The sequence below is a fragment of the Hyla sarda genome, chromosome 5 (assembly GCF_029499605.1).
Source record: "Hyla sarda isolate aHylSar1 chromosome 5, aHylSar1.hap1, whole genome shotgun sequence".
In the NCBI taxonomy this organism is placed as follows: domain Eukaryota; kingdom Metazoa; phylum Chordata; class Amphibia; order Anura; family Hylidae; genus Hyla; species Hyla sarda.
The window spans coordinates 73,182,368-73,206,303 of record NC_079193.1 but is presented as its reverse complement, the minus strand read 5'-3'; the positions used below and the strand labels follow the sequence as shown (position 1 = coordinate 73,206,303).

The window sequence follows — 23,936 nt, the reverse complement described above, 5'->3', positions numbered from 1 at the left end:
GGCCGTATCCAAAAAAGGACGTAGTAACGCCGGCCCTTGAATTCTGAGAGCGTGACGTGAGCAAACGTCAATACAAGGCCCGCACATTAGGCCCGCACATGCAGTATAGTTCCCCCACATTAGGTCGGCAGTATAGTTACCCCACATTAGGTGGAGTATAGTTCCCCCACATTAGGTTGGCAGTATAGTTCCCCACATTAGGTACAGTATAGTTCCCCCTCATTAGGTGCTGTATAGTTCCCCCACATTAGCTGCAGTACAGTCCCCCCACATTAAGTGCAGTATAGTTCCCCCACATTAGGTGCAGTACAGTTCCCCCTCATTAGGTGCTGTATAGTTCCCCCACATTAGGTGCAGTGTAGTTCCCCCACATTAGGTGCAGTATATTTCCCCCACATTAGGTGCAGTATAGTTCCCCCACATTAGGTGCAGTATAGTTCCCCCACATTAGGTGCAGTATAGTTCCCCCACAATAGGTGCAGTATAGTTCCCCCACAGACATATAGCCTCCAGCCATATACAGTGTATGGCTGGAGGCTGTATGCCTGTGTACTGCCCCACTTCAGTGCTCTGACCACCACTCCTCCAGTCCGGCCTTATCAGTAGGTCCCACTGACGTGCTGCTGGTTACTTACCATGCTGGCCAGTGCGCATCTTCCACCTCCATGTTTTGCTCCTCCACGCCTCTGTTGCTATGGGAACTGACTTTTACATTTGATTTATTATTTACAGACATTTGGAGCTTCCATTCTACTGGCAAATAGTGAAGCCACGTCCACAAGATTTACAACCAGAAGAGCCATCAGAAATGACTAAAATCGAGTACAGTGTAGATGAATACACAGCTTTCACTATTAGTCCACCACAAGGTATCCTGCAACCCCACAAGGATCATGTCTTCACGATGACTTATACGCCAACTGAGGTATGGGGACAGGAAACAAGGAAAATGTTGCAGGGGTTGTATTTTGTTGTTTATTTTAACAAAAAAAAGGGTTTGCAAGGCTGCATATTTTTCAGATCAGTCAATATAAACATGTCTCTCTTTTTCCAAAGACCCTTGGCGATCTAATATCGAGGACCTGTCCTGAGGATATACCATCAATTTTAGAAGGCTAGATCGCCCCTTTAAAGCGTTACTGTCATGAAAAACACTTCTTTGCAAAAAAAACAATGGATCTCCCACCTGACCGAGGAGCAGAGCGCAATGCCGACCACTTCCTCGGCTTATAACTCTCAATTGCAGCTAATCTCAGGAGGGAGACCTGATGCGACATGTCTGATCGAAATGCCAAAAGTTATTTTTCATGACAGTAATGGACCCCAGGAATCCCTTAATCACAGCCTAGATTTCTGCCACTTTATTTATTTTTTTTTTTTTTTGTAAATATTTTTTATTGAAACTTTTGCCATTTTTACAACAAACAGACAGGGAACATCATGGTGCAACATATGCACAGAATATACAATTTTACGTAGCACTATCAGTGGGTCATGCCCTAGCATTTCCCTGGTGAACACACAATTAAACATTGGAACAAAACCAGGCCTGGCATTACCCTTTCTAAGTCGGTTTCTTCACGTGTCATTTGTGGTCTCTGATCCATGACATATTCTATCATACGTACTTCCAGTTACACTCTGCTTAAACTATTAAAATAATTCTAATCTCTGTTCGAACCAAGATTGTGTATGTCGTGAATGAGCAGAATTACAAAGTGTTTCCGTTCTCCCATTTGTATGGGATTATGTGATAGTCTGTTTTAACCTGTAAATTAATGTATTTTGTGATATGGAGATTTCAACCAGCAGGACCACCTAGCGGTAAACGATTTAAGTCTATCTGCCCCCAATGCTAATATATGTTCATATGAGCATGTCACTTGGATTTTCTGCATCAACCCTTCAATTGTTGGAACTTCAACAGATTTCCAATGACTCACCACTGCAATCTTAGCTAAAATGCAGATAATACAGAATAAATCTTGAACCTCCCTCGGCACCACACCAATGTCCAAAAACAACAGGACAGTCTGGGGAGTCCACGGCGTCAGTGTACTGAATAACTCCCTTAATAGTAATCTGCAGGCATTCCAGAAAGGTCGTATCAAGGGGCAATACCACAATATGTGGATGAGCGAACCTCTCTCTCCGCATCCCCTCCAACACCTATCCGAGACATCTGGGTATATAGAACTTAATCTGTTGGGGGTATAGTACCATCTCAGGAGGGTCTTAATTGCTGATTCAATATGAGAGGAACATTGTAGTGCTCTGTGAATTATTGTAAAAGCCCCTCGCCATGTTTCCAGTGAAAAAGTACAACCTAATTCCCTCTCCCATATTCTCAGAGGGTATGTTTTCGAGAAATCATCTCCATGAGATAATCGATGATAATACGGTTTCAAACCCTTGAGAGGGGAAGAGATAGTTTTAATTGCTGTGCTATCTAGAGGTCTCTCTACTGGTTTTAAGCTGTTAAGAAAATGACGAATTTGCAAATATTTATAAAAATCTTGTTTAGCTATATGATAAGTATTACATAATTCTGCAAAAGTAAGCAATGTGGAACCCCTATGGAGATGCTTAACCTGCAGAACTCCCAACGTCATCCACCCAGAGAGGTCAACATCAGGAATACTACTTTGGAGAATAGTTAAAGGAATCTCCTCCCTATTCATTGGACATGTGGTGGGGGTCCGGGATATATATTGTACCCATGCATTGTAAGAGGCCTTGACGAAAGGATTAATAAAATTAGGGGGGGGTATATTCCAATATGGTAAGACCACCAGGTCTCTAAGTCTGAAGGGAATTACTGTCTGTTGTTCAATATGCACCCACGGAAGCAATATCGGATCCTCCCACCAATGCCTCAACATAGATACCAAAGTGGCTGTATAGTAGCGTTTTAGGTCTGGCGACCCCAAACCTCCCATAGGCTTAGTTTTGGTAAGTATATGTGCAGAAAGTGTAGGGCGTTTTCCAGCCCAAATATAATGGGAGAGTAATGATTGAGCCTTAGTGAAAAAGGAAGAAGGAAGAGACATTGGGAGTGTGCGGAACAAATATAAGAACTTTGGAAGAAGAAGCATCTTGAAAGCAGCCACTCTACCCACCCAGGACGCCTCCACCTTCGTCAATCTGTTTATCTCATGTGTCATTGCTGTCAGAAGTGGGAGGTAATTTTCCGCATATAAAGCCTTGTGCGGATAGGAGAGTTGTATTCCTAAATAATGAATAGAAGTGAGGTGCCAGTCAAAAGAATAAGAAGTTTTTAGTGTGGCCAAAAGAGCAGTTGTGAGTCGTATCGGAAGTGCCTGTGTTTTAGTCGCGTTCAGTTGATAGTAAGAAATATCGCCAAATTTATGTATAATATCCATTACTGCCGGGATAGACACTGAAGGTTTGGTGAGTGAGAGTATGACATCATCCGCATATAGTGCGATTGTGTGTTCTGTGCCACCTATGGTCACCCCTCTAACTGCGGAGCTTTGGCGGATAGCCTGAGCTAACGGTTCCATCGACAAGATATATATTAGTGGTGATAAGGGGCAGCCCTGTCGGGAACCATTAGATATATAAAAAACTTCTGATAAAGTGCCATTTGCCACTACTTTAGCCGACGGGCGGGAATAAAGAGAAGCCAGGGCTGAAAAAATGGGACCCTCAAATCCCATGTGTGAGAGGGCCGAGAAGGCATACGGACCACCGGAGGCGGTCGAAAGCCTTCTCAGCATCTAGCGCCAGTATGACCGCAGGGGTTCCCGACCGCTCCAGAGTTGCAAATATATTCAACAGCCGTCTGGTGTTGTCCGAGGCTTGACGCCCTGCCACAAAGCCAGATTGATCAGTAGAAATCAGTTGGGGCAGAATTTTTGAAATTCTTGTAGCTAATAGTTTTGCATATATTTTGATATCTTGATTTAGGGGAGAGATGGGCCTAAAATTTTGAGGTCTGTCTGGAATTTTGCCTGGCTTCGGTAACGCGGTAATAGTAGCCTGTAAATTTTCCTCCGGCAGTACCCCCCCAGACATTGCTGCATTACAAAATTTAGCTAAATGAGGGGAAAGAATAACTTGAAATTTTTTATAGTAAGAGCTAATGAATCCATCTGGACCGGGCGCCTTCCCCGAAGGAAGTGATTTAATCGTTTGTGTTATTTCTTCTGTAGTTATCTCTAGGTTTAGCATCGAAAGTTGTTCTGGAGACACTGAGGGAAGATGAAGGCTAGATAGAAAGTTTGCCGTTATGTGTGAGATGTCAGGTGGCGAGGGAGTGGTATCACGTAGATTGTACAGTGAAGAATAAAAGGTCTGAAACCCATTAGCAATCTCAGTTGGGGTATATAATCTCTTTTGCGTAACTGGGTGGATAAGGTAAGGTATACGGGCCCTAGTCTGCCTTGTCTTTAATCTGTGAGCTAGCAATTTTCCCGCCTTGTTGTTTTGTGAGTAATAATGAGCTTTTAATTTGCGGTAAGATTTTTCAGAGGATGTCAATAAGAGACAGCGAAGATCTTTCCTCAAGGAGGCGACCTCAGAAGCCAGAGTCGCCGAGGAAGCAATTTTGTTAGCTTGTTCCACTACATTTAAGCGGTTCAAGACTTCGGTCATCCGTTTTTCCCGCTGTCTCTTAAGTGAGGTTCCATATTTGATACAGTACCCCCTAATTACTGCCTTATGGCAATTCCACAGAACAATAGGGTCCTCCACTGATTCTAAATTGTGTTTGAAGTATTCTGTTATGTCTTTTTGAAGTTGTGTACCGTAATCAGAGTGTGCCCATATATAAGGGTTGCTCCTCCAAATGTATGAGGGGGGGGAGGATACAGTGTCGGCAAGCTGCAATGTGATAACTGCATGATCAGACCATTTGATTGTTTCTATAGTAGATATCAGTGCAGTAGATAGGAGAGATCTGTCAAGAAGAAACATATCAATTCGTGAGTAAGAGTTATGGACACCGGACAAAAAGGTGTAATCCCTTTCCATAGCGTGTTGTGCTCGCCAGATGTCGTATAGCTCCTCCTCCACTAATAAAGAAGACAGAGTAGTACAGGGAAAACGAGAAGTAGAGGTAGTGTCCAAAGTATAATCAGAGACAGTGTTGAAATCCCCACACAAAAGCAAAGAGCCCCACGGGGAACTGCGCACTTTTTTAAGTAAGCGTTTAAGAAATGTTATCTGGCCCTGATTGGGAGCATATACCGCCACTATGGTCAATGGTGCTGCATTGATATTACAACGTAAGATTACATACCGACCCTGAGGATCCGATACCGCCTCCCTAAGCTGAAAGGCATATTTCGTATGGCGATCGAGACACCCCTTGATTTTGTACTATAATGAGAGTGAAAAAAATGTGAAAAAGCTGGATGCACAAGTCGGGACTCATCCACAGACAATAAATGCGTTTCCTGTAAACATAGAACATCACACTTTAAAGATCTTACTTCTCTCCACAAATGGGACCTTTTATGTGGAGCGTTTAGCCCATTCACGTTAATACTAACGATATTGATGACTATCTTAACATTGTATAAGTATCTATAGATATGCAAATCCAGAGTAAGGATTCAGGGAGACAGAGCGCACCTCCCAGCCAGCGTGCGTCTGTCTTTTTTGAGCAGAGTGAACACTGAGGACCACAAACATAAAAAATGCCAGCCATTTGAACATACAAACAGGTAAACATAAACATGGAACAAATAAAGGTAAGTAGGGACGGCTTCAGCCGAACACTGTCCCTCAAGGAGTGGGGGTTAGAGTCCACTCTGAAACTGTGGGTCACCGGCAGTGCACCCGAACCTGCAATTGGTAAATAAAAGCATCTATCACCGATTCAGTTTAAGCTACGTCCCAGTCTTTTTGGATTGGGTTCGCCCTTGTAGAAACTCTCGAATGTTCAGGGGGGTCCATAGGTATTTTCCATGAAGCAAGCAAGGATTCACCTTCCTTGTAGGTTTTAATCACATGTATAACATTGTCCTTTTTGATAAGCAATCTCGTCGGAAAGCCCCACCTGTAGGGCATGTTAGCCTTTCTCAAAGCAGAGGTTATTGGCGTTAATGCCCTGCGAGCTTGTAGTGTTGCTGCCGACAAATCAGCATATACAGAGATGTTATGGTATGGCGCTGGCAACCCATCATTGCGCCTGGCTACTTCCATCAGCTTTTCTTTGATATGGAAAAAATGTATTCTTGCCAGAGTGTCTCTCGGAACTGTATCATTCAGGTGTTTCGGACGGGGGACCCTGTGGGCCCTGTCAACTATTATTTCTTGAGGTGAACAGTCAGGCAGGACATTCTTTAACATAGTGCGAACATATTCCGGGATCGCCGCAGGAGCCACAGTCTCTGGTACACCCCTTAACTTGATGTTGTTGCGGCGGCTACGGTCCTCTAGGTCCGCTACTTTAGCTTTTAATGCCATAATGTCATCCTCTGCCTCATAGTGCATATCAATAAGGGAGTTATGTAAATTAGCAAAGTCCCCAAACTTGGTCTCTAAGTGATCCACTCTCTCTCCTTTTGCATTTATATCAGCCTGCAAAGGGTGGATTAATTTATGCATGTCTTGTGAGATAGTGGATCGCAGTAGCATCAGCATGTCCCTCATGGATGTGTCAGTGAGGGATTTATTCAGCACTGTCATCTCTGCTAGGGGGTCCTTGATTACTGGAGGTCCCTCACCATCTAGCAGACCAGCTCTTACCTCCGATGCTTTGTGTGCTGAGGGCAGCGTTGTGCTGTGTCTGGTCAGGCTACGCCGGGGTGATGTGGCTGGGGAGCCTGTCTGCAGCTCCGGCGAGGAACCGCAGCTTTGCGGGCCCGGGTCTTCCAGACAGTCGGCAGCTGGGGATGAGGTAAGTCCGGTGCCTCTCACTTGTCTCTCCGGCGATATCCCCGCTGTATGTAGCGCTGTATCCGATGAGGACCGCCGCCGCAACGGGGACAGCGATGCGATGATACGCCGCTGGACTCTAGAGGAGGCCGCGGTCTCTTCCTCCCCGGTGCCATCTTGGGCCTGCACCTCTCGGGGTATAAAGCTGAATTTAGCCAGCGATCTGTGTCGGAGCGGCTTCTTCCTCCTCCCCGGCATTCTAGCAGGTATTAGGAGCGGGCAGCAGTAGGTGTTCGGCGTAGATTCTCGATTTATCAGTCGCTTTAGCAGGTTGGGAGACGGAGCTCACGGATCACACCACCATGCACCACAGCAGCCAGGCCACGCCCCCTTCTGCCACTTTATTAACGGACAGTTTAAATAATGGTGTCTATGTCACATGAGTGACATGTCTTATATCCTCCTGCAGCCCTGTGTTACAGCAGCTTTGTTAGTGCATACAATCCAGGGACTCGGCTGCTTGTTCGATTATAGCTGTAGATTGTGAAGAAAGTGTTCATCACATCTTTACAAAGTTGGATCATAAATTTGAATCATAGTCACATGGTTAAAAGGTAAAATTGCTAGACCATTGAGCAATGTGCTGATTCTACTATGAGAATTTTGTGAGCACTACTGAATATTTGGAATTGCAACTTCAACTATGTAAAGAAACCTTCTGCAATTATTTAGACATAAGGACCTAACAGGGTGTATGAGATTGAGTTTTCCAAACTGGACAACCCATTAAGTCATATTCACACAGCAAAATGTTGATTAAAGGGGTATTCCGACATCTGGTTAAAGAACTGAAATTCTGCAGGAGCATACAGCATTGCTTACCTTTCTGCCCCAGTACTGAAACCCCCAAAAGCCCATTTGTTTTGGAGGTCTTAGTCCTGTACTTCCTAGTGGAGCAGTACTGCAATTTTCAGAATGCATTGCTTTCGATGAGTCCTCCTACCCTGCGTACTTCGCTCCTAAAGCATTCGTACCAGTTCCCTGCCCAGAGCTTTTGTAGAACATTTCGGTACATAGAAGGTTATAGCAGAATCAGTGAGGTTGCAGCATCTGCTACTCATTCTCTGTCTGCTCCTTTGCCTGTGGTGGTAGCAGAATGCTGTAAACACAACTCATTCTTTTCTAAGTCTCCCAATAAAGATATACAGTGGGGCAAAAAGGTATTTAGTCAGCCACCAATTGTGCAAGTTCTCCTACTTAAGAAGATGAGAGAGGCCTGTAATTGTCATCATAGGTATACCTCAACTATGAGAGACAGAATGAGAAAAAAAAATCCATAAAATCACATTGTCTGATTATTAAAGAATTTTAAAGAATTTATTAAAAATCAATTATTAAGTGGGAGAACTTCCACAATTGGTGGCGGACTAAATACTTTTTTCCCCCACTGTATGTGTATATAACAAGGTAATGGGGATGTATGCTGTAGGGGTTGGCCGGAGGTGATGACATCACTCAGGGGGCACTGAGCTTTTACACTTTATACCCCTTTAATTTTTATCATGCTTTTTAGACAAAACCAAGAATGGATAAAAAAAAAAAAAAAACACCCACCCTTCAGCTTTAGTTTAAAAATAAAATGTATCAAAAACTTTACTCTGCATTTTCTGCAACTGGCCATATTTTCATGCCTTTATATTTAATTCAATTTTAGCTCACCGAATATCACAGTACTGCTCAGATGATATTAAGAGATGTTCCAGACCCCCCAAGGTAAGAAAATCAATTGTATGTATTACCAATATATGTTATAATATTAGTTAACCAAGTAGTTAGGTATAATAGCAAGTTGTAGTCCTTGGTTTTATTTGGTCTTATTTGCTTTTGTAATTTTGAAGTTATAAATAGACATCTACACCAATCAGCCATAACGTTAAAACCACTGACAGGTACAATAAATTACTAGCATTGATCATGTGACAGTGCATCCTGTCTAGGGATAGGATATGTTAGGAAGTAAGTAAACAGTCAGTTTTTCAGGTTTATGTGTTGGGAGCAGGAAAAATTATCAAGTGTAAGGATCAGAGTGATATAGGTTATGTTCACACATCAGAATGTCTGCACGGGAAATCTCTGTGTGGACATACCGCAGACTGCGGGCGCCGGCGCTAGGACCGTTTAGGAATGTGCTGTCTCATAGGCATCTATGCATTCCGTGCGGAGTATGGAGAAAGAATGGACAGGTTCATTCTTTCTGAAGACACAAAAATCTGAATTTCCGTACCAGAAACATCTGGCGCGGAAATTCTGCTGTGTGCGCAGCGCAGCAGAATCCTGTTGAATTCAACAGGACTCTGCTACAGTGGCATCTCCTTCAGAATTCCAATGCGGAATTCCGCATGGAAATTCCGAGGTGTGAACATAGCCTAAGGCTATGTTCGCACCTCGGAATTGCCATGCGGAATTCCGCATTGGAATTCTGCACTGAGATTCCACAGCAGCAGAGACCTGTTGAATTCAAAAGGATTCTGCTGCCCTGCGCACACCTCAGAATTTCCGCGCCAGATGTTTCTGGCATCGGAAATTCTGATTCCAGTGTCTGCAGAGAGAATGAACTTGTCCATTCTTTCCATTTGCCATTCATGAGACGTTCTGTTCTGTTTGAGGCTGTGTAGCCACAGACTGGTAGGAGTGTCCATGCTGTCCACTGTCAAAGTGCTTCCAATATTCATTTGAGCATCAAAACTGGACTATGCAGTGATGTAAGAAAGTGGCCTGGTCTGTTAAATCCCATTTTCTTTTACATTATGTCCATATACATCACTTACCTGGGGAGGAGATGGCACCAGGATGCAGTATGGGAAGAAGGCAAGCCAGTGGAGGCAGTGTGATGATGCTCTGGGCAATGTTCTGAACCTTGGTCCCTGGCATTCATATAGAGGTTACTTTAATATGTACCACCTACCTACACATTTTACAGACCCAGTACACTCCTTCTTGGCAATGGTATTCCCTAATGGTAGTGACCTATTTCAGTAGGATATGTCCTGCCCCACTGCAAGGGTTGTTCAGGAAATGTTTCAGAAACATGACAAGAGTTTAGGGTTTTGATATGGTCTCCGAATTCCCCATATTTCAATCCGATCAGGCATTTTGTGGTGTCCATGTCTAAGCTGGTACGGGTAAAGAAATATCTGTGATATAAATCTATATCACTTCACACTCTCTGCTGCAGCGAGGGCATACAGAGAAAAAAGGTCACCCATTATGTTGCTGGATTGTAGTGTAGAAGGATAAAGGGCAGTTTCGCACAAATTCTTAGTGGCAAAAGGGGAAGGGATAAACCTAGGTATGGATCCCTTTCTACAAGGATCCCATATCCCTCTCCACCTGCATGGTTGGCCTATGTACATTTCCTCTATAGGTATGTTCTTATAATGGGACACTTGAGCAGGCTTATACTGCTTTTTTTCCATATGTAGCTGTTTAAAGGGGTACTCCACTGGCCAGCGTTCGGAAGTAAATGTTCCGAACGCTGTTTTCGCACTGCCGTCACACCCCCTCCCATAGACTTGCATTGAGGGGGCGTGGCGTGGCCGATCCCCGCAGCGCGAAAACAGTGTTCGGATAATTTACTTCTGAACGCTGGTCAGTGCAGTACCCCTTTAATTCCATATGTTGGTATTAAATATCGACATTAATCCTTAAAAAAGGAAGAGGCCTCCAATCCTTCTACTAGGTATCTTTTGCCTTAGGCTCTTTTCACAGTACCCGTTTACCCTATGCATTGGGAAAGCACCCAGTGAATTTAGTAAATGTATCCTCAGACTCCATACATTACAGAATGTCATTTTGGCCCCAGTTCAGGTGGTATACATCAGGGTCATGGAATAATATAGTCTGCTGCGCTATGCCATAGAGCCATATACTTTAACAATATGTATGGCAGACGTCACTGTATGGCAGGCGGCAGACATCATAGGTATTAAATGTATAACTCTGATGGCCTCGGCAAGACACAGTGTGAAAAAAGCTTACTGTAAAGTTTGAGTCGGAGGCCACATTTAGTCATTTATTAGGAAACAGTACCATGAGTCATTCTATAAGTGTTTTTTCTACAAATTACATCAGTTATGATTTGTAGTAGTTGTAAATAAACTTGTATTTTGTGGCTTTATATATGCAGCACAGAACTACATCCATCCAGCTTTACTGAGCTCGATCCTTTGATACAGGATGCCATAGTCATTGACCTAGAATTTAAAGGGACCACCGAGCCATTTAATTTACTTTTGGAACCGTATGCTGTCATCTTTCCTGGCGAAAGTTTTATTGGCACAGCTGTGAGAAAGCAGTTTAAGGTCAGTATCCGATCTGTAATAATAGTAAATAGCGCTAGAAATGAGTGAATGGATTAGTTAAATAATTTTTAGCTATGTACTTATTATGGTGCAAGAACACATTCTCCTACATCCTCTGCAGTGTGCTGTGTGAGTTCTGCTTTCTTTCTTCTCTTGTACACAGCCCATGTTATTCTCCTATGTAAACTGCCTTGTATCTGCTCTCCTTTCTTCTTCCAGCCTGTGTGAACTGTGCTCCAAGGATTCTCTCCCTCTGTCCAATACTTAAACATGTGTGTAACCACCTCCCCCCTGCTGCTATCTCTTGATAAAGCAGAAAGTCCATCTGACAGATTTATCTTAGCTTACTTAGAGCAGCAGCTAAATGGTAGGAAATGTTTAATTTACCATATACTATTTAGGAAGTAGATTCATTTTGCATTCAGGAAACAGATTAACAGAACAGATCAAATTGAGTTCAAATGTGTCTATAGCCTATAAGTTCACAATTTTCATGTCATGTTAGGCTGGGAAAAGTACAGCCCTGAGCTCACTCAGATCACTATTCCTGTCCAACTCTTTAATAGGATGGCCCCAGACAAGGTGCCGTACACTACTACAGTGCAAGGTGTAGTAAAGTCCAGAACACTGTACAGAAGTCAGGGAAGCAGGTCAGGATGCAATGGGGTTAACAGGCATAGAGCTAGGTACAAAATCAGGGGATAAACAGACAAACAGCAAAAGAATTATCAGATGGGTGAAATTCAAACCTAGAGTGCTTGCAGTACAAATACGGAAAACAAGAATAGTCGGGTCACTTAGCCAAGGGTAAAAATACACAGGATAGATCCAGCAAGGAGCAATACAGAAGCTAGTGCAGAAAAAACTCAAACCAAATATATATTGTATCTATATTCTCAGCCAGTGTGTTACTCAAACAGGCAAGGAGTAACACACTGGCAGAGAATATATATACCACCTGAGAAGGGCGTGGAAGCTGAGACCAGATGTACTTGGCCCCTTGTCCAAGCCCCCTGATTGGCCCCGATTTCATCACAGCACTCAGCAATAAACTCAGAAAGATAAACTCAGATCAACTCAGAAAAAATTAACCCGTCTGCCAGAACCAAATCCACTTATTACACTTCAGTTCACAAACCATTTTGCTTATTGTAACAGAGAAAGATGTTGCAAAGTGAAGTAGTGTTCTTAATTGTTTTGCTTATTTATATTGTGTGATGTTGCATTTTTATGTTACTACAGTATATGTTGTTCAATGTCTTTTAGATGTGGAATAACAGCAAATCCACAGTCCAGTTTGAATGGGAAAACACATTAACACCAAACATTATTCAGATTGAACCGCACTCTGGAAACATCGGTACTCATATATTGTGTGAATTTTTGTGCATTGTACTTTTAAGCAATTTCTGTAGATTAAATATGACTGTAAAGTAGGGCATTGCTCTTTTTTTCAAGGAAAGGTGTTTGTAGAATATGTCTAGAACTGCTGGGGTACCTCATAAGACCTGGAACAATCACATATCACATATATTAATACAGGCTTAAGAGGCAAGAGCAGCAACTCGGGCAATAGAATACACACTGATGGTTGCCAGGTGTTGTGGTTCTAGGGTGGTAATCCTGTCTGCATCTCTACTTATTGTGGAAATCCTGTTGACTAAACCTATTGTGGGTTTTAGGATTAGAGTAAAGCAAACATTCCCCTGCCCCGACCATGTGCTTTCTTTGTTAGAGTCCCCAAAATGGCCACCAACTATATGAAATGGCAGCAGGAAGTACAGGCAGGGGCGGACTGACCGGCCGGTCCATTCGGACGTTGAGAGAACCACAGTGGCTACCTGGGAGAGGCACTTAGGTCACGCCTCACACCACCCTGCTTGTCCTCAGTGCTTGTCCTCAGTGTACGGAGCCCCTCTTGTCCTCAGTGTACAGAGCCCCACTTGTCCTCACTGCACAGAACCCTGCTTGTCCTTACTGCACAAAGCTCTGCTTGTCCTCCGTGTACAGAGCCCTGCTTGTCCTCAGTGTAGAGTCTTGCTTGTCCTCAGTGTATAGAGCCCTACCTGTCCATAGTGCACAGAGACCTGCTTGTCCTCAGTGCACAGAGCTCTGCTTGTCCTCAGTGTATAGACCCCTGCTTGTCCATAGTGCACAGAGACCTGCTTGTCCTCAGTACACAGAGCCCTGCTTGTCCTCAGTACACAGAGCCCTGCTTGTCCTCAGTGTACAGAGCCCTGCTTGTCCTCAGTGTACAGAGCCCTGCTTGTCCTCAGTGTACAGAGCCCTGCTTGTCCTCAGTGTACAGAGCCCTGCTTGTCCTCAGTGTACAGAGCCCTCCTTGTCCTCATTGCACAGAACCCTGCTTTTCCTCACTGAACAGAGCTCTGCTTTTCCTCATTGTACAGAGCCCTGCTTGTCCTCTGTGTACAGAGCCCTGCTTGTCCTCTGTGTACAAAGCCCTGCTTGTCCCCAATGTACAGAGCCCTCCTTGTCCACATTGCACAGAACCCTGCTTTTCCTCACTGCACAGAGCTCTGCTTTTCCTCAGTGTACAGAGCCCTGATTGTCCTCTGTGTACAGAGCCCTGCTTGTCCTCTGTGTACAAAGCCCTGCTTGTCCATAGTGCACAGAGACCTGCTTGTCCTCGGTACACAGAGCCCTGCTTGTCCTCAGTACACAGAGCCCTGCTTGTCCTCAGTACACAGAGCCCTGCTTGTCCTCAGTGTACAGAGCCCTGCTTGACCTCAGTGTACAGAGCCCTGCTTGTCCTCAGTGTACAGAGCCCTGCTTGTTCTCAATGTATAGAGCCCTGCATGTCCTCAGTGTACAGAGCCCTGCTTGTCCTCAGTGTACAGAGCCCTGCTTGTCCTCAGTGTACAGAGCCCTGCTTGTCCTCAGTGTACAGAGCCCTCCTTGTCCTCATTGCACAGAACCCTGCTTTTCCTCACTGAACAGAGCTCTGCTTTTCCTCAGTGTACAGAGCCCTGCTTGTCCTCTGTGTACAGAGCCCTGCTTGTCCTCTGTGTACAAAGCCCTGCTTGTCCCCAATGTACAGAGCCCTCCTTGTCCACATTGCACAGAACCCTGCTTTTCCTCACTGCACAGAGCTCTGCTTTTCCTCAGTGTACAGAGCCCTGATTGTCCTCTGTGTACAGAGCCCTGCTTGTCCTCTGTGTACAAAGCCCTGCTTGTCCATAGTGCACAGAGACCTGCTTGTCCTCAGTACACAGAGCCCTGCTTGTCCTCAGTACACAGAGCCCTGCTTGTCCTCAGTACACAGAACCCTGCTTGTCCTCAGTGTACAGAGCCCTGCTTGTCCTCAGTGTACAGAGCCCTGCTTGACCTCAGTGTACAGAGCCCTGCTTGACCTCAGTGTACAGAGCCCTGCTTGTTCTCAATGTATAGAGCCCTGCATGTCCTCAGTGTACAGAGCCCTGATTGTCCTCAGTGTACAGAGCCCTGCTTGTCCTCAGTTTATAGAGCCCTGCTTGTCCTCAGTTTATAGAGCCCTGCTTGTCCTCAGTGTACAGAGCCCTGCTTGTCCTCAGTGTACAGAGCCCTCCTTGTCCTCATTGCACAGAACCCTGCTTTTCTTCAGTGTACAGAGCCCTGCTTGTCCTCTGTGTACAGAGCCCTGCTTGTCCTCTGTGTACAAAGCCCTGCTTGTCCTCAGTGTACAGAGCCCTGCTTGTCCTCAGTGTACAGAGCCCTGCTTGTCCTCTGTGTACAGAGCCCTGCTTGTCCTCAGTGTACAGAGCCCTGCTTGTCCTCAGTGTACAGAGCCCTGCTTGTCCACAGTGTACAGAGCCCTGCTTGTCCTCACTGCACAGAACCCTTCTTGTCCTTACTGCACAGAGCCCTGCTTGTCCTCAGTGTACAGAGCCCTGCTTGTCCTCAGTGTATAGAGCCCTGCTTGTCCTCAGTGTACAGAGCCCTGCTTGTCTATAGTGCACAGAGCCCTGCTTGTCCTCAGTGTACAGAGCCCTGCTTGTCCTCAGTGTACAGAGCCCTGTTTGTCCTCAGTGTACAGAGCCCCGCTTGTCCACAGTGTACAGAGCCCTGCTTGTCCTCAGTGTACAGAGCCCTGCTTTTCCTCACTGCACAGAGCCGTTTGTCCTCAGTGCACAGAGCCCTGGTTGTCCTCAGTGTACAGAGCCCTGCTTGTCCTCAGTGTACAGAGCCCTGCTTGTCCTCAGTGTACAGAGCCCTGCTTGTCCTCAGTGTACAGAGCCCTGCTTGTCCTCAGTGTACAGAGCCCTCCTTGTCCTCAGTGTACAGAGCCCTGCTTGTCCTCAGTGTACAGAGCCCTGCTTGTCCTCAGTGTACAGAGCCCTGCTTGTCCTCAGTGTACAGAGCCCTGCTTGTCCTCAGTGTACAGAGCCCTACTTGTCCTCAGTGTACAGAGCCCTGCTTGTCCTCAGTGTACAGAGCCCTGCTTGTCTTCAGTGTACAGAGCCCTGCTTGTCCTCAGTGTACAGAGCCCTGCTTGTCCTCAGTGTACAGAGCCCTGCTTGTCCTCAGTGTACAGAGCCCTGCTTGTCCTCAGTGTACAGAGCCCTGCTTGTCCTCAGTGTACAGAGCCCTACTTGTCCTCAGTGTACAGAGCCCTGCCGGAGAAGTGCCCTGATCTCTCTGCTGGCTTTCTCAGTGGACATCTGCATGGACCCAAAAACTGGCCAGCCTGGCCAGGTGGGTGGATGGCTTATGAATTATATAGTTGTATGTATCTTTTACCTGCCTTTCACCGCTCCCTACATGATGGCACAGTCTGAGATATAAGTTATATGTGAAATATAACTTATATCTCAGACTGTTGCATCATGAAAGGCAGGTAGAAGATGGAGTAGGCTTCCCAGCAGCACAGAGTATTTCTGGCAGGAACTGTAGTGAGGAAGACGGTCTGCCTCATTAGAGTTCCCTCCAGAAATACTCTGTGCTGCTGTGCTATTTCTGTAATAAATCTAAGAGGCCTCAGCCAAGCAGGGGGCAAACAAGGTTAAGTGTGTGGCTTATAAATGGACTAGTTGCTATTTTTAACCTGCCTTTTACCAATCACTATATGATGGCACAGTCAGAGATATGAGTTATATTTGCAATGAGCGGTGAAAGGCAGGTACTCCGGTGGAAAACTTTAATCAACTGATGCCAGAAAGTTAAACAGAATTGTAAATTACTTCTATTAAAAAATCTTAATCCTTCCAGTACTTATGGGCTGCTGTATACTACAGAGGAAATGCTTTTCTTTTTGGATTTGTTTTCTGTCACGACCACAGTGCTCTCTGCTGACACCTCTGTCCATTTTAGGAACTGTCCAGAGCAGGAGAAATTCCCCATAGCAAACATATGCTGCTCTGGACATTTCATAAAATGGACAGAGGTATCAGCAGAGAGCACTGTGGTCGTGACAGAAAAGAAATCCAAATAGAAAAGAATTTATTCTGTAATATACAGCAGCTAATAAGTACTGGAAGGATTAAGCATTTTTAATAGAAGTAATTTACAAATCTGTATAACTTTCTGGCACCGGTTGATTTTAAAAAAAGTTTTCCACCGGAGTACCCCTTTAAGGTGAGTGGAGGCTGGAGCCAAGTTGAACTGGATATCACAGACAGAGATCCCAAGTTGGCATAAAAAGGAGGAGGATAGTTCAGTGTTTTTAAGCGCTTGGTGTAGTTAAGGTGATTGGCATTGCCATCCCTCAAAATACACCATAGCCTCAAGCGCACTGCACCCCATTCCTTTCTATGGCAAATATTCATATACATACTTGGCAGGAATAGGGGCAGGGCAGAGGTGGGGTCAGGGGTGGAGTCTTGCTAGGGGCCCTTGCTTTAATTGGTCTGGGGGTCCTGAGTGGTGTCAGTCCGCCCCTGAGTACAGGCTAAATTTATAGGGCCTAAATATGTTTGCAAACACCCAGAAACACTGATTAAGTTTTGTACAACTATGAAATAATTGTACAAGGTATTTTGGCAGAAATGTCTTGTACCAGCAGTGTGTCCCACCAAATTAACAATCACTCGGTAATCAGCAAAGTTAATAACATTTATTAAAACATTAATTAGCTAAACCAAATATACATACATACATACAAGCATTGATACGGTAGTACATACTGTATGTTTAGCAAACTAGCAGGAATCTACCTGGGTGATACATAAATATTTAGTGTAGAAATGATACAGTCAATATACAGTGGTCCCTTAACATACGATGGTAATCCGTTCCAAATGGACCATCATTTGTTGAAACCATCGTATGTTGAGGGATCCGTGCAATGTAAAGTATAGGACAGTGGTCTACAGCCTGCGGACCTCCAGATGTTGCAAAACTACAACACCCAGCATGCCCGGACAGCCAACGGCTGTCCGGGCATGCTGGGTGTTGTAGTTTTGCAACATCTGGAGGTCCGCAAGTTGAAGACCACTGGTATTGGAGGTTATACTCACGTGTCCCTGCCGCTCCGGACCGCCACGTCCCCGGGGTGTCCCTGACGCTCCGGGAAGGTCTCTGCTGCCTGGGAACGTCGCTCTCCGTTGCAGCCATCATGTCACTACGCACGCCGCTCCTATTGGATGACGGGACGGCGTGCACAGCGACGTGATGATGATGGAGAGCGCCGACAATGCAGGGATCCCGAAGAGGATGCGCCGGAGCCCCGAGGACAGGTAAGTGATCATCAGCGGAACCACACGGGGCACCGGAAACGGCTGTCCGGTGGCAGCTGAAGCAGTCTGCGCTGCCGGATAGCAGTTTATGCGATGGCCCCGACATATAAAAGCATCGTATGTTGATGCTGCCTTCAACATGCGATGGCCTCTGAGAGGCCATCGCATGTTGAAATGATCGTATGTCGGGGCCATCGTAGGTCGGGGGGTCACTGTACTTATCCATCCCAGGCTATGGTGATGTGGAGCAGATGCTTCTTGCAGGAAGTTCCAAAGAGAGAGAAGACCCTATGTTTTCCAGTAAATTCCCCTAATACCCCGCGCATTTGGCTTAGTGTCCACCTACTCTCCTCAGGTTCTATGGCCAAGCCTACTGTGGCTGTGTTTGAAACTAAGTTTTAGATTGTGGGGGGGCAGGGAAATGTATATTAAATGGTATATCATGGTTGTAAAAACACATAATTTCAATGTCCATAACACTGGGATACTTTTATACTCATACTTCCTTGGTCCTTAAGGGGTTAAAAAGTATCCTGCTGCCAAAGCAAAATGTCATTCTTTAAGGTGTGTGCACTGCTTCTCATTGACGAGATCCATATGTCATAGGGAGTCTTACTGGTAATGCTTCATGGGGAAAATAAGCAGAAGAAAGAATGTTTTCTCTGTAGTGCCACCTATAGCTAGCTACCCTGTATGTCATTATCTGTCCAATAGTATGTACAGTTTGGCTAGTGTCCATAATCATGTTTTTAAGGGAAACTGTCTGCCTAAGGGTAGGGTTACATGGAACGGATCTGCAGCGTATTTTACTCTGCGGATCTGCCGATGACCCGACACTATAGTGTGCCTCCAGCTGTTCCAATCCCCCTTATGCTGCTCGCAGTGGCAATCCACCGGTACAAGCAGCAACACAGCGAGTTGCATGCGCTCCAAGATGTCTGTGAGTAGACTGCAAGTGCACGCAGCTACTCGCAGATCTGTGTGTTGCTGCTCAGCACACGGGCAGCACACAGGGGTTGGAAACAGCTGGAGGCACATTATAGGGTCGTAAAATACACTGCGGATCTGTTACGTGTGACCCTACCCTAAAAATGATTCAGAAGTTCACATGATTGTTGTGCTCCGGTAAAGGTATCTCTGTGGCTCACTCTGTCTCTAAATTACTGGGACAGTACCTGGCACACTGACCCTGATTAATCAGTCTATCCCTATTTGGATAAAAGGGAGATATAGATCAATCAGGGTCAGTGAGAATCTTCCAGGAACCCGCCCCAATGACTCCGAGCCCTGTTCCCACCCCACTTTATGACTGTGATCATAAAGCGTTTTAGAGTTCAACATTTATCACTGTAGAGAGGAGCCTTTCAGTGTTTAGTGCTGCACATGGCTTATGTAGTATGAAACTTGTGACAGGTTCCCTTTACCCTTTACATTGACCTTCAGGGTAGCTACCTATAGGTGACACTAGGGAGACAGTAGTTTTCTTTCCTGAGCAGCTGCCGTACGTGCAAGTGCTGAAAAATACCATTTTATATAAGAATCAACTGAAAAGCTGTGAAGTATAGTATTATAGCATTCTTTGAACAGTAATTGTTTGTATATTATCTGAAAAAATCCCAAAAAGATGTGGATGGCCTAATATACTACAATTAGACGTAAGGGCCTTGTTATATGGAGATTAATGGGGTACCTCAGCCAAATTTTCTATTTCCCCTATATGCCTGGGCAGCCACCATTAAAATAATAAACTTCAACTTAACTTAATTAGAGTAAATCCAACACCAACTAGTAAGGATTCTGCTGGTCGTTCTTTCTGCTTCTGTACCTAGAGAATCCACAGAAGTGTCCTTTAATTTACCCTAAAATTTACTTGCAAAAACTAGATAGCTCTGTTTGGAAATATTTCTTTTAACCATTGATAGAGTAATAAAAGGTGTGTGTATATATATCAGTGTTTGCCTTTGGCTGTCCGGGCCTGCTGGGAGTTGTAGTTTTACAACAGCTGGAAACACCCTGGTTGCAGGACCGGTTCTGCCTATAGGCAAAATAGGCAGCTGCCTAGAGTGTCCTCTTGAGGGGGGTGCCTCTTTGCCTTCTGCAAGAAAGTTAGTAACCAGCCAGCATTTGAAGCACCCGCCGCTCATCAGAAGCACCCGCCCAGCCAGAACCACTGTTGTGTGAGGAGGGGGTTTGTTACAGTGTGTCACCCCAGTAGTAGGTGGTTACATAAGGAGGGGGTTTGTTACAGTGTGTCACCCTAGTAGTAAGGTGATTACATGAGGAGGGGGTTTGTTACAGTGTGTCACCCCAGTAGTAAGGAGATTACACGAGGAGAAGGTTTGTTACAGTGTGTCACCCCAGTAGTAAGGTGCTTACATGAGGAGGGGGTTTGTTACAGTGTGTCACCCAAGTAGTAAGGAGATTACATGAGGAGGAGGTTTGTTACAGTGTGTCACCCCAGTAGTAAGGAGATTCCATGAGGAGGAGGTTTGTTACAGTGTGTCACCCCAGTAGTAGGTGGTTACATGATGAGGGGGTTTGTTACATTGTGTCACCCCTGTAGTAGGTGGTTACATGAGGAGGTTTGTTACAGTGTGTCACCCCAGTAGTAGGTGGTTACATGAGGAGGGGGTTTGTTACAGTGTGTCACCCCAGTAGTAGGTGGTTACATGAGGAGGTTTGTTACCGTGTGTCACCCCAGTAGTAAGGTGATTACATGAGGAGGGGGTTTGTTACAGTGTGTCATCCCAGTAGTAGGTGGTTACATGAGGAGGTTTGTTACAGTGTGTCACCCCAGTAGTAAGGTGATTACATGAGGAGGGGGTTTGTTATAGTGTGTCGCCCCAAGGTGGCGCGTGTCAAAGTGCGGTGGGGCGTGTCAAAGTAAGGTGGGGCGTGTCAAAGGGCGGAGCCAATGGGCGGCAAAATTAGCTTTCGCCTAGGGTGGCAAAAATCCTTGCACCAGCCCTGCCTGGTTGGGAAGCACTGATATAGATCCTATTCTGGGGCTTCAATGTAGTTTTTAGCTAGGAGCAGCTGACATAAACATGTTTGTCTTCTCAGAGCCCAGCGACTATTGTGAATATGAACTTATCTTCACTGGACTGAGGACTGGATTCACCAGTCAGAATGTGAATTGCCACATACTAAATTCTGCTGAGCCTGTGGCTTTGCATGTGGAGGCCACATTTAAGGTTTGTTGCTTTCTCTTGTACTATTTGTCGTGCACTATAAACAGACAACTCTGGTAAAAATGCTGTCATCTTAAAGGGGTACTCTGGTAAAAAAAAAAATAATAATTTTAAATCAACTGGTGCCAGCACGTTAAACAGATTTGTAAATTGCTTCTATTTAAAAATCTTAAACCTTACAGTACTTATCAGCTGCTGTTTGCTGAAGAGGAAGTTTCTTTTTAAATTGGTTTTCTTTCTCACCACAGTGCTCTCTGCTGACACCTCTGTCTGTCTCAGGAACTGTCCAGAGCAGGATAGGTTTGCTATGGGGATTTTCTCCTGCTCTTGTCAATTCCTGATATGGACAGAGGTGTCAGCAGAGAGCACTGTGGTCAGACAGAAAAGAAATTCAAAAAGAAAAGAACTTCCTGTGGATACAGCAGCTGATAAGTACTGGAAGAGTTAAGATTTTTTTATAGAAGTAATTTACAAATCTGTTTATGTTCTGGCACCAGTTGATGTAACAATTTTTTTTTCACCAGAGTACCCCTTTAAAGGACATCTGCAGCGTTACAAACACTTATCCCCTATCCTCAAGATAGGGGATAAGTGTTTGATCGCGGGGGGTCCGAACGCTGGGGCCCCCGGCGATCTCCTGTACAGGGCCGCGGCTCTCCCGTGCTGGGGGCGTGCCAGCCGCAGCATGACGTTGCTGGCACGCCTCCTCCATACATCTCTATGGGAGAGGCGGGGAGGCAGCATTCGTGCCTCCCCGTCTCCCCCATAGAACTGTATGGGAACGGGGAGGAGACTGGGCGTCACCGTCAACCTCTAGATGATGCCTGATGAAGAGTCCGTCCTAGGTCTCGAAACTTTTATGTTGCACAAAAATAAAAATAACCATATTTTAAAAGCAACTGGTTGTTCCTACGATTTCCAAGTCCCTAGGGATAAAGTCCCTATTTTTTATTGCTGGCACGCAATATCCATATTTCCAGATACAAATGTTTGGGCAAGATTTTATTGGCTATTTTTATCAAAACCTGTGCAGAGGAAAATTTGACCAGATGCCCATAGCAACCAATCAGATCGCTTCTTTCATTTTCCAAAGGCCTTTTTAAAAATTGAAGAAGCTATCTGATTGGTTGGTATGGACAACTGGTCAAATTTTCCTCTGCACATGGTTTGGTAAATCTTCTTCCTATGACTTTGCAATGCTTTTGAGACACACTCGCCATTTTAAAGTGGGCAGAGCTTGGAGGGAAGGGGTGGTACTTCTCATGGCCTTATAGTTTGACTATTATTTCCATCAGAGGAAATCTACGATAGTTCGAGGGTGGCAAAGACTTGGTGTGTGGCCCCCAAGCAGGCCGAAATATTTATATACCAGCACACAATGGCCCAGATTTACTAAATCCTAAACAGTGTAAACTAGACTAAGAATGCGCCAGATTTATCACAGGGGGCTGATTGATAAATCTGTTGTATTCCTACATTGCCCAGTCCAAGTTTAGACCAACTATTAGTTGGAAATTTTGGCGCACAGTGGTGCTTCTTAAGTCATGCTGCTTTTCTGGACATGACAGTAAGTGTCTAAAACTCATAATAAATGTGTTACAAATGATGCCAGAATTTCACCGCATTTGCCCTTGTAAATCTGCCCCAATATCTCCTGTAAATGACTTAAAATGGTGGTTGACATTCAGAACCCAAAGTTTTTACTTGTTTTTTTATGTTTCTTTGACAGGGACCAGTGGTAGCTATTATGATGCCGTTGCTTGATCTGGGGCTTATAAAACTAGGAAATAAAACGCTCAGCAAATGTACTATTGAAAACATGAGTCCCTTGGCAGCAAAGTGGAAGATTCAGGAGAGCAGAGACTGTCTAGCTGTGAGAGGAGAGGAGGTAAGTTTTGTAGGGGCATCATATGGCAGCAGATGTAGTACACAGCCATAGGGACACTTTATACCACTCTACACTCAGATGTGTACACAAAGCCTAAGACTATGTTCACACAGCGGCATTTCTGTGCCGGATTCCACTTAGAAATTCTGTTTTCCATGTCCGCAGAATGCATACCCGTCTATGAGTCAGCGTATTCCTGTGCGGTCCTAGTGCCAGCATATTATCCGCAGACTCCGGAATGTTCGCACGGAGATTATCCCTGAGGACATTCCAGTGTGTGAACATAGCCTAACTGGCACCCTCCGTAAGCTTCAGTGTTGCGACCCATCTTAATTTTCAGATTTTACACCATTTCATGTTCATAAAGCTGCAGGTTTCATGAAGTATTCAATAGTTTGCAGGATGATTTTTCCCAAATAGCTCCTATATTTATGGTTAATAACATTTTATAAAACTGAAAAAGGCAGAGAAGATTTGTTTTTGTCTCTAAGTAACAAATCCTTAAATGCTTATGTAAGTCTATTTCTAAATGTTCCAAGTCAAAATGCTCTTTATACCTACTGCATAAGCCTTTCTACTGAATCTGTAGGGATTTTTTTCTCTACATGGTGGAAATGACAAAGTCATAATCTGTTTTTTTACACAGGAATCAAGCTTTTCCTTTTCTCCTGAGAGCGGTGCGTTGCCGCCTCTAGGTACAGCGGAGGTGTCTGTGGTATTTAAGCCGTTGTCCTGTCAGAGGCTGGAGACAGTGCTAGAGCTGGAAGTAGAGAATGGTGAAGGAAGGCAAGTAATAAAGACAGACTGAAGTTCACCTAGTTGTTATGGACTAATGTGCTCATCTTTCCACTAAGCACCACTAAATGTGTCTGATTTGTGTCTCAGGTAGATAGCAACCAATCAGAGTTCAGTTTGAGAATTGATAGCTGAAGTATGATTGGTTGCCATCTGTCTAAGACAAAGTGTTATCAGACACATT

General features: G+C 44.8%; 1 protein-coding gene across 2 annotated transcripts in view; it reads left to right on the top strand.

Annotated features, from left to right (window-relative positions):
- DLEC1 (DLEC1 cilia and flagella associated protein) overlaps positions 1 to 23,936 on the top strand; it is a 90,365-nt gene that overhangs the window by 35,216 nt on the left and 31,213 nt on the right. For both annotated transcript variants that reach the window (XM_056519682.1, XM_056519681.1), the window contains exons 15-21: positions 733 to 925; positions 8,561 to 8,619; positions 11,033 to 11,207; positions 12,474 to 12,567; positions 20,942 to 21,072; positions 22,799 to 22,957; positions 23,604 to 23,743. In XM_056519682.1, the coding sequence (XP_056375657.1) occupies positions 733 to 925; positions 8,561 to 8,619; positions 11,033 to 11,207; positions 12,474 to 12,567; positions 20,942 to 21,072; positions 22,799 to 22,957; positions 23,604 to 23,743 (951 nt within the window). The remainder of the gene's footprint in view (positions 1 to 732; positions 926 to 8,560; positions 8,620 to 11,032; positions 11,208 to 12,473; positions 12,568 to 20,941; positions 21,073 to 22,798; positions 22,958 to 23,603; positions 23,744 to 23,936) is intronic.